Source organism: Thermobia domestica, chromosome 6, assembly GCF_964235325.1.
Source record: "Thermobia domestica chromosome 6, izTheDome1.hap1.1, whole genome shotgun sequence".
Taxonomy (NCBI): Eukaryota; Metazoa; Arthropoda; class Insecta; order Zygentoma; family Lepismatidae; genus Thermobia; species Thermobia domestica.
This window is the reverse complement of record NC_137459.1, coordinates 86,981,033-86,992,552: the sequence shown is the minus strand read 5'-3', so window position 1 is coordinate 86,992,552 and position 11,520 is coordinate 86,981,033. Positions and strand designations below refer to the sequence as shown.

General features: G+C 36.3%; 1 protein-coding gene across 1 annotated transcript; it reads left to right on the top strand.

The window, feature by feature from the left end:
- The first annotated feature begins 310 nt into the window (after positions 1 to 310).
- Positions 311 to 5,491, top strand: LOC145687232 (uncharacterized). Its single transcript, XM_081760704.1, has 2 exons — positions 311 to 1,792; positions 1,952 to 5,491. Exons 1-2 carry the CDS (start codon positions 311 to 313, stop codon positions 5,489 to 5,491), a joined length of 5,022 nt encoding a protein of 1,673 aa, XP_081616830.1.
- The last annotated feature ends 6,029 nt before the right edge of the window (positions 5,492 to 11,520 follow it).

The window sequence follows — 11,520 nt, the reverse complement described above, 5'->3', positions numbered from 1 at the left end:
GCATAAACAGTTTTTTTGGTCCTCCAGTGCCGAATGGAGGAAGTGTTGTGCCAAGAAAAATAATAAGTGAATCATTCAAACATTCATATTGACTATGTGTGTGTAAAGACAGTGAGTGTTACGAATCAGAAGCAAAATTGACCTAGTGGACTTATCACGTACGCGCCTACGCATTCAGCTGTGCATTGCAATCTGAAGAAAAACAAAGGCGCAATGTAGCAGTCACGTAGCTAAGTATATTTTTTTGTTTCTTTTTTACTTGTGTAAAGATCTGTTGTTATAAGGACTTCAGGTAGATATATCACAAGCAATGGATTCAAATACAAATTCTCTTATAAAGGCAAGAGGCCTAGCTAAAGCTTCCCTTACAAGAATGAAAACATTTGTTGAACAATTTGGAGCAGACGGTGATGTAATGCAAATTAAAGTTAGGTGTGCACGTTTACCCAATATATTCAAAGAATATGATGAAGTGCAAAAACAGCTTGAATTAAAGGACGAAAACGATGAATATACACAGGATAGGGAGTTGTTTGAAGCTGCTTATTACGATACTCTTGCAAAGATGACGTCAATTGTTGAAACAGCTGAGAAGGCTAGTAGTAGCAATAGAAGTTCGTCAGATAATTCAACCGCGAATACAGGGTGTCTAAAATTACCAGTCATAAAGCTACCAACATTTAAAGGTCAAGTTATAGATTTCAGACATTTTCATGATACTTTCAGTAGTTTGGTTGTAAACAATCAAAGTTTAGATGATATTCAAAGATTTCATTATTTGTTGTCCTCATTATCAGGTGAAGCAAGCAAATTAGTTGAGAATATACCAGTGACAGGTGAAAATTTTAAACTTGCTTGGGAAATGATATGCAAAAGGTATAATAATCCAAAGCTAATAGCAACTGCTCATGTAAAGGCATTGTTTTCATTACCGACTGTCAGTAAAGATTCAGTGGCGGACTTAAGGACATTATTAAATCAAACTATAAGTAATGTAAATGCACTTAAGGCGTTACGGTTAGATACTCCTTTGGAGGATATATTGTTATCGCACCTAGTTTTGGAAAAGCTAGATGAACAAACACGTAAAGACTTTGAAAATCAAACAAATAGGGAACAGTTTGCTAGTTTAGAAGAACTTCATGTCTTTTTAGAAAATAAATGCCAGGCCTTAGAATTGGTAAAGTCTACACAATCAAAGTCGCATGTCAGTAAATCTAATGTTGTTAAGGATGTAAAAAATGCTAGACAATCTTATGTGAGTACTAATGTTTTGTGTTCGTTTTGTCAACAAAGTCATGCGTTACACAAGTGTAATGAGTTTCAGAAATTAAGTGTATCCAAAAGATTAAGTTTTGCGAAACAGAACAAACTTTGTTTTAATTGTTTGAAAGTTGTCAACCATGTAGCGAAAGATTGTTCGCTAAATGCATGCAAAATATGTAATCTCAAGCATCACACGTTATTGCATAGTGATTTTAAGAAATCAAAGCCTAATCATGCTGTAAGTGTTGAAAATGATTCTGTTACGGAACCTGTAGGGGAAAGGTCAATGTCTCAAGGGCAGGAAGTTGTTAATACTAGTACTTATTGCTCTGTGAAGCCTAAAAGTAATGTGCGTGTTTTACTTTCAACTGCAGTTGTTCAAGTTAAAGATTGCAATGGTAAATTACATATGGTTAGGGCTTTGCTTGATAGTTGTTCCCAATCTCATTTTGCAACAGAATCTCTCATTCAAAGGTTAAAATTAAAGAAATATCCTATGAATGTTCCTGTACAAGGTATTAATAATGTAAGTTGCAACGTTAAATACGGAAGTAAGTTACAAGTATTCTCTGCTGTAAGTGATTTTAGTGTAGATGTTGAGTGTTTTGTATTGCCAAAAATAGCGGGAAATTTACCTGATGCTGATATTGACATTAAAGAATGAAACTTTCCACCGAATTTACAGTTAGCGGATCCTAATTTCAACAAGTCTGGTAAGATTGATTTGTTGTTAGGTGCTGGAATTTTCTTTAGTCTACTCAAAGCAGGACAACAGGTGCGTCCAGGAGCATTTCCAGTTCTCCAAAATACAGAGTTAGGATGGATAGTTTCAGGACAATATCAGATTCCAAAGCACAACAACTTCACGCCAGAACATCGAACATTCTTTTTGCACAACAACGATGATTTAAGCCATCAGCTGCAGAAGTTTTGGAAAATAGAAGATATTCAAGAAACTCCTTTATCCAAAGAAGAAAGGGAGTGCGAAGAACATTTTATCGCAAACACTAGAAGACATTCAACAGGACGCTTTATAGTGAGACTGCCATTCAAACAAGAAGTGACCCAGTTAGGTGATTCTTATAAGACAGCTGTTCAGCGTTTACAACAACTAGAAAAAAGGTTAAATAGATGCCCCAAGTTACGCACAGATTATGTGGCATTCCTTGAAGAGTATGAAGCTTTGGAACATATGAAGGAAGTGGAAGGCAACTCTAATATTACTCAAGGATATTACTTGCCTCATCATCCAGTTATTAAGGAAGCTAGTACTACTACGAAGACTAGAGTAGTATTTGATGCATCGACATGCTCAACTAGTGGCACTTCACTGAACGATGTTCTCAAAGTTGGTCCAACTGTGCAAGACGATTTGCAGTCAATTATATTAAGATTTCGCACCTACCCTATAGCTTTTACTGCAGATATAGAGAAGATGTATCGACAGATTTTGATTGATGAGCGTGACTGTAAATTCCAGAAGATCTTGTGGAGAAGATCAGAAGAAGAACCCATTAAGGTATATGAATTAAAAACTGTCACATACGGAACAGCCTCAGCGCCTTTCCTTGCTACTCGCTGTCTCCAGCAATTAAGTGCAGAAGAAGCTTGTGAATATCCGAAGGCAGCACAAGTTCTGAAGAATGACTTCTATATTGACGATTGTATTTCAGGAGCTGAAAGTGTGGAGGAAGCTTTAAAGATAAAGGACGAATTAATACAAATGCTACAAAAGGGTGGTTTTTTGCTAAGAAAGTGGTGTTCCAACAGTACTGAGTTATTGGAATCCATCTCTGAAGAATTGAGAGAAACACAACTTCCATTACGCTTAGACGATAAGGGTCAAATCAAAACATTAGGATTACTTTGGCATCCAGCAACTGATCAACTTCAAGTGATGAATGGATTCACTCTAAATCAAAGGTCGAATAATAATTTAACAAAACGCAAGATGTTGGGTATTATTGCTTCAATCTTTGATCCGTTGGGAATTGTTAGTCCAATAACAATCGTATGTAAGATAATTCTTCAAGATCTGTGGCAAGCAGGATTGGAGTGGGATGAAACACTTCCTAAAGAACTACAGCAAAGATGCAAGACAGTACTTGAATTCATTCCTTCATTATCAGATATCAGTGTAGACAGAATGGTTCTTCAGTTGGGTACCTTGATAGACATTCAAGTTCACGCTTTCTCAGACGCTTCAGAAAAGGCTTATGGGACATGTGTGTATTTAAGATCCGTCAGCAAGGATGGTCAAGTTACTTCGAAGTTATTATGTGCTAAGTCCAAAGTGGCGCCCATAAAGAAGATTTCCCTGCCTCGCTTAGAGTTATGTGCGGCAGTGTTATCAGCAAAACTTGTCAAAAAGGTAACTAAGGCATTAAAACAACGAATATCCCAGGTGTATATGTGGACAGATTCTATGGTGGTCTTAGCATGGTTAAGAGCAAGTCCAAATAGATGGAAAACATTTGTTGGCAATCGAGTTGCTGAGGTACAAGAAGTGGGAGGGGAATGGAGACACGTCGCTTCAAGTGAAAATCCTGCAGATATTATATCAAGGGGAACAAGTCCTGACAAGTTAATACATAATAATTTGTGGTGGAACGGTCCTCAGTGGTTACAGTGTTCTTCACTTGATTGGCCTAAGACGGAGCCTGCCCCACTCAGAGAGATTCCTGAACAGAAGAAATTAAAATCAAGTTACTTAGTGACAACTCAAGATAATAGTATGATCGAAAGATTCTCTACTTTGAACAAACTTCAGAGAGTCTTGGCTTATTGCATGCGGTTTTTCAAGAATGCTAAAGTAGAAGCATCGAGAAGAAATGTAGACGCTCTTACTTTGGAAGAAATTGAAGAAGTTTTAATCAGACTAATACGAGAAGTTCAAAGTTCAGTTTATGCTAAGGAAATGGCTGATCTTAAAGAAAGTGGAAGAGTTAGCAATAAGAGCAAACTCTTGTCTCTCAATCCTTTCATATGTGATCAACAATTACTAAGAGTTGGTGGAAGATTAAAAATGTCTGAACTTGAATTTGACGCTAAACATCAAATTATTCTACCACCAGATCATCACCTAACAAGACTAATTATGGAACATGAACATAGGCGATTGCTACATTCTGGATGTCAGTTAATGCTAGCATCACTAAGGCAAAGGTATTGGATACCTAATGGTAAAAATGCCATCAAGAAAGTTATTAGAAGGTGTATTACATGTCAAAGATTAAAGGCGTCTGGACCAGAACAATTAATGGGACAACTACCAAAACATAGAGTAGAACTAGCAAGACCTTTCACAAATTCTGGAATTGACTTTGCCGGTCCTATTTACATCAAAGCTGGTACTAGAAAGTCAAAAACAAAGGTGAAGTGCTACATTGCAGTGTTTGTGTGTTTAGCAACAAAGGCTATCCATCTCGAAGTTGTGAGTGATCTTACTAGTCAGGCATTTTTAGCTGCTTTGAGAAGGTTCATATCTCGTCGAGGTAGATGCAAGCATATCTATAGCGACAATGGAACTACGTTCATTGGTGCCAACAAGGAACTTCAAGAAGTCGCAAAGTTGTTGCATACAGCTGACCATCAAGAAAGGATTAAGAATTTTGCAACTACTGAAGGAATCCAATGGCATTTTATTCCGCCATATTCGCCCAACTTCGGTGGTCTTTGGGAGGCTGCAGTTAAGTCCTCTAAATACCACTTAAGAAGAGTCATGGGAATGTCATATCTCACGTTTGAAGAATTAACAACATTAGTCACACAAATAGAAGCTTGCTTAAATTCGAGACCTCTTGTAGCATTATCCAATGATCCTAATGATCCAATAGCATTAACTCCTGGTCATTTTCTTATTGGTCAACCATTGACAGCGCTACCAGAACGAGACTTACATCAGGAGAAGATTAGTTCAATTCAAAGATGGCAAAGGATCCAACAACAATTTCAACAGTTTTGGAGAAGATGGTATATGGAATATTTGTCACAACTACAAGGAAGAAATACGTGGAAGAGAAGCTGTGCCAACATACAGCCAGGTCAATTGGTGGTTCTCAAAGAAGATAAGCTACCTCCTCTATCGTGGAAATTGGGAGTCATCACTGAAGTGCATTCTGGACCTGACGGTTTGGTTCGAGTGGCTACTGTCAAAACTTCCAATGGTTTATATAAACGCTCAATTAGAGGACTTTGTGTTTTACCAAATAATGATGAATCGTAATGTCATTCATGTTAAAGTATATTTATTTCCTGTTTTAGTCTATTTTATTTGTTGTTATGTAAAGTTTGTTTTCTTTTCTTTGTTTTTAAAAAAAGGTCACTAGCCCTTTTTTGGCGGGCGGCATGTTAAGTCTTATATTATGTAGTAATATTTTTAAGAACTGGAAACACTGTTTTTACGAAATTTAGATTTCATTTGTTATTCAAGATGGAAAGTGTTGAAGAGAGACGGTGCATAAGGCACGAGGCACGAACATTTCTTCCATAATTTTAAAGTTAAGTTTGTTATTTAAGTGCAATGAACACAGTGCAATTATTATATGTACTTTGTGGTTTATTTTAAGTGTTAGTTAAAAACCAGCGATTAGTAAGGTACAATAAAACCTAAAAACAAGTATCGGAAGTTTCCATTGTTAGAAGACAGTCCATTACCAGTTACTGTAAGTAAATCGCGAACATTTAAGAACATAAGCATAAACAATGCGCAAGGCACGTAGTGTGAATCATTTTCGAATATAGCGCCTGAAGTGAATTCGCTGCTTTTACCATATACGGTGCAGAATTGGTTACAAAGAGCAGCACGTTTTCGTGAAGGACGTCATTAGGCCATAAGAGATGCATTGACTTATCAAATAACTTACTGATCGTGGAATAATTGACCTTTTCCAGAACTTCGCGATTCAAAAGAAATGTTTTACCCGGCCCACCCTCATGCATCACTCCAACAACATTTACTACATTTCGTCCCTCCGAATTACAAGTTTTATCCATGGACACCCATATTTGCTTTCCAGCCATTTCTTGTCTAATGCACTGCATTGTTTTTTCGTAAAGTTTGTTCACGTAATTCTTCTTTAATGTCGAAGAATCGGGAGAGGTTTACAAGTGTATTTTTCCAAAAAGGCACGCAATGTCACGTTGTCCACTTTGTTCAACGGAATGTCAGCACAAATAAATGCTTCACACAAATCTTCGAAAAAAAAAAAAAAAAAAAAAAAAAACAGAATGATTTTTGGATGTACCACACTGCGGGAGAAGTTGTTGCGCGGCGTTTGCCTCTCGTTTCGACGTAACTTAAGTCCCCGTGTGTGTTTGTCCCTTGAAACATGCTGTTCAACGGCAAATTTTCTTTCGGCTGAAACTGCCGTATCACACACCTTGCAGTACAGAACACTTACATCTGTTGTAAATACTTTTTCAGCTCCAAATTCACTCACAAATCGTTTAAGCTTGGAAGCACTATTCTCTTTTATCTTCGGCATTTTAACCAGATAAACTGCAGAATTAGGCGTCTACCAACAGCTCACCAAAACAGTGAATGCAACGGTCACTGAACTCTCGCTCCTTGGCTTCATGTGACTAATCACCAGAGACTGCAGTCTGCGGACATTGGCCACGCCTGCTCCAACGAATCTTCGAACTAGAATCGTGTAGGCGGAAACATTCTGCTTCAATTTATTGTTTTTATAAGAAAAATGAGAATTATGCGGTTAAAAGTAAGAATAAATACTAAATATGCACGTAAAATGCCCAAAAACTTTAAAAAATGCACTTATACACAAAAATGGGCAAAAAATGCAAAAAAATGCACAAACAAGTTTGTCTTAAGTTACTTCTTTTTAATAAAACAGGATTTATAACACAACGAGCAATGTTTATACTAATCCAGAAAAAAGATGCAAAATCATCAAGATCCTAACCCTAGTTATCATACTAGGCTTTGATGTGGAAGATCCGAGTTATTTTCATGATGGTAGTTCATGTATTTACAAACCAATATTAAGCTGCAGGATTGAAGCACCGCTGTTGAAATGATGCTACGGTCTTCCAACCATTTCACTTTCAAAAGAATTGACTTGTCCATACCACATGACAAAACCTAGCATGTGTGGGTTTATATTGATAGAAATAGTGACAGAAAAGTTATGTCTACAATGCAAAGTGTCTATTAGGGTATATAAATAAATAAAACTTTTTATCGAAATGTTAAGATGGGTACTGCGGAAGAATGGCCATTTCTGACCAAAAACACAAGTTTTTTTTTTTTTTTTTTTTCTGGATTTTTGTAGGTCGTTCAGGTTGCGTGCATAAACCTTGAAGTTTCGATAGTGGTTTGAGTATGGAACACGCAGAATATTCAAAAATGTCATTATTTAGCTATCTTATGTGCTTGTTCTTCATTATGGTCGTTTATTGTTTTGTTTGTGATAAATATGTTAAATTCCTGCCTCAGGGGTAGTCTCCTATCCAAATTACTTATGCTTTGGGGCAACAAGTGTAAATTTTAGGCTAAAATGACTTTTTTCTATTGATTTTTTTTTTCAATTGGGCTTGACTATGAGTTTTAGTCGAAAGTTTTCCGATATGAAATACTAAATAAAGGACTTAAGTCTCTAATTGCTAACAGTTCCTTAGTTACTGTCCAACGCTTCGCTTGCTTTCATGTCTTGAAAGTAACCCAGGGAACCCCACTAGGAGGTAGCTGAACAGCGAGGTCTACCCTTCCCAAATTATATTGGCAAACATGATTTTACTAAGGGGCAGGCCAAGATTTTTTTCTAGTTTTCTCCTTAGACTTTGTAGTCAATTTTGTTCGCAATGCCAGCATATGACCTCTAGGTTCAAATTTCGCTTTTATGTAGCCAGCATGTGCACTGATGCCGAAAACAAAACAAACGAAACCAAACAAAAAATAAAAAAAAGCTTCTGTGATGTTTTCAAAGTTGTTCCACTCATTGGGTCTGGCAGGGAAAGTCATGAATACTCGATGTTTTTGTTTGTTTTTAATATAGTTACCTACTTCTTCATTTGTAATAGACTGAAATAGTGTGACGTCACATCCTTCTCGTTGCCATGGTGATCGCCATTTTATTTTCTAAACAAGTAGCCTAAATACCTAAAGAACCTATGTGCAAAACGAAAACAGTCATGAAATATTTTGGAACTGCAAACATTAGAGTAGAACAAATACTTATGTTTCTGTTTAAATATTTCTAATGATTGAAACTGAAAAAAGGGTAGAAAAGGTAATTAGAAAATAAATATGTTAAATAATGTTACGTGTATGACAATCATTGAAGCTGAAATTAGCGAGTTCACATGTCTTGTGAAATTTTCCCTCGGATGTGTATTTTGAGAATTTCTATATTTTCAGGTTAAATTAAACCTTAAAGTGTACTCACCCTGTTCATAATCAGATATTAATTTTGAATAATTCCAGAAAATGTTTGATTCAGTAATATGAGTATGATATACTATTGCAAATTTGAAGAGGATTATTGTTTAACAGAAGCATTCGTAATTGGATGTGTAATTCTTGTACGTTTTCTATATGCTTTAAAAAAACGATAGACAATATAAGAAAAGATGTTACCTATATCCACTGATGGTCTGGATTGAATATTTCTAAAGGCTAGCCTTTTCTTTCTTTTGTAATGTTGTATACTTATAAATAATAGTGTGCACTCCCATTATAAACAGTAGACATTAGAGGTGTAAATGCCCCAATAGAATTAACACTATTCTAAGAGACTTTTTTTCCTTTAATATATATATATATATATATATATATATATATATATATATATATATATATATATATATATATATATATATATATATATTTACAGCTTTCTCTGTGCCGACAGTTTGTCATTCTACACGTTAGGGAGTTTATATTGCGTATAATTGCTTCTTTTGGTGGGTTACATGGTAATTTTGCTTACATTAACTATTCGATTTCTACCTTATTACTTAAGGATGTGAAGCTTTTAGAAATAAGCTCTTTAGCTGCATTAGCTTCACGCGTTTGTATAGAAAAAAAAAACATGGCGATCACCATGGTAACGGGAAGGAAATGACGACATCACTATTCCAGTCTATACTGTTGGTCGAAGAAGGTTCGTGGAGAGTATGAAGCCCAATCATTCATGTCATAGTACTGTTGTGCATTGAAACTGAAGGTTGGCAAAACAAAAGTGCCAACCTTAGGCCTTTTTTTTTAACTCCTTTTGCTTTCTTAATGCCTCGCTAACCAATATTTCTTATGTCTAACTTTCGGTAGGTTAATAAAGCCACTAGGAGATTTTCAGGATGGACGAAGGGTGTGTCTTTTTGAATGATTCTATTAATCAGATCTCTCAAGTGGTGTGAAAGAAATTGGGGCAACTGTATCATATTCCATAATGCTCCGTCAGTTATTGATGATTTCTTCTTGATCCAAAACCACACCGGTGCGTACATCTTCATTATGTACGTTGCAATAAGCTGCAGTTGTTCAGAAGGGTGGAGGGTGCTAACGTACAGCCGCAGCACTTTGCATGCTGTCGTTAATCACTTCAAGTGGATTTCTTACAGCAGATTTAAGCACCGTCTAACAATATCTTTTGGATATATGTTCAGCTGTTTCGAGCGGTGCTTGTCAGCGCAGTCTTCTAAGTAATAAGCCCGAACCACTTGTTCAGTCGCAGAAATTAACGAGGGCCTGAGCAATACCTACACTTGTGTGTGTTGCGACATTCAGCAGTATAATGTGTATTATATTCCTGATATCTCGCAGCGAACGGCAATGGCGGCGAGGAGAATGACGCTTCTGTTCGATATATGTGTTGATTGATAATGGTTCCGTTGGCTAGCAGATTGTCGATAGTCTCCTGGTGCGAGATGAATCATGTACACCCATGTCAAAAATTATTGTCGCATGTCTATAAATATATTGTTGTAGGAATGTAATTTGATAACGAATTCGCCCGGTATTTGTTATAATGTTAGTGTGTGTATAATCGGCAAAGACATATGTGGCAAATTTCATGTCAAAAGAGCAGTAAATAAGAACAATAAAACGAAAATAAAAATTTCTTGTCCGTTTAGCAACATTTTGTTTTGCTCATTCTAATTTTCGTATTTATAATTCTTTTCCTAAGAAATTTACCACAAACATACATTTCCCGACAATACACATAATATCATTATTAAAATTAACCTGTAAAATGAGCATCAAATTATATTCTTACAAGAAGACAGTTTGCTATAGATATGCGACAATCATTTTGGACATGAGTGTACATAGGGCCATGATCATTTTTGACAAAATGGTTTTAGTGTTTCCAAGTCCCTCGAATTTCAATTACTCTAGTATTTCCTCATTAGTATATGAATGATCTACTCCACATATAACAACTGATAATAAGGGCGTACGTCTAGAAGGAAAAGCCTGTTTACGACGGGTATCGTGGAGTGCTTTTAGTTGATCATTCGTTACGAAAATGTCAACAAGTACCTTGTTACTGTAGTAAGAAACAGTGATGAAACTGTAATCTTCAGGATCATATCAGTCCGAGTATGACATATTTCCAAGATGGCTCCACGTGGTAAGTATTTTTTAATTGAAGCGCAACTAATTTAGAGTTGGAGAACTTCGTATTAAAATTCGTCAGAAGCATGGAATAAATCGGTGTTGGAACATTATGAGATTCTTCGTGTGCTATGTCAGCAGTGTTCATTTCGTCAGTATACGAGTCGAAATCGGAATGCAAATATTTCAATTTCACTGAAGGTGAAATGCTGAGATGTGTGGCGTAGCCTTCTTACTGTTGAGGTGATTTACAGTGTATTAAGCCAGTACAGACAATATAGGTTGCGAATGTCTGCGAAGTTCGCCGCTGGTGTCTATGAGTAGCACCATGGTCCTCTCGTGGTTTCACCTTTGCGGCATATGCGGATGGCCCGAGATTGAAATGTTGAGCTTATACGAATGTAAGCTCAAAATGTAAGAACAAACTATAACAATGTAAGAACAAAAAAGTAAGATTTATCGAGATTATTTTCAATCGATTCACTGGACCAAGAAAAGGTTCTATCTTCTTCGCTTAGTCTCAATTCAAACCAAAAGTGGATCAAGTTCATCATTTCCGGTTTCAACGTTTATTGCCATAGAACGAAAACGGTAACAGCGAGAAACGATTTCCTGCAAACGATTTAGCGTCTCAAAGCAACACTTCATGACTACCTTCAAGACTCTATCTAAAAACT

Coding starts and splice junctions, on each gene's coding strand:
- LOC145687232 (XM_081760704.1), top strand. CDS start 311: ATGGATTCAAATACAAATTCTCTTATAAAGGCAAGAGGCCTAGCTAAA. Junction 1,793..1,951: donor CTGTACAAGGTATTAATAAT/GTAAGTTGCAAC, acceptor CCGAATTTACAG/TTAGCGGATCCTAATTTCAA.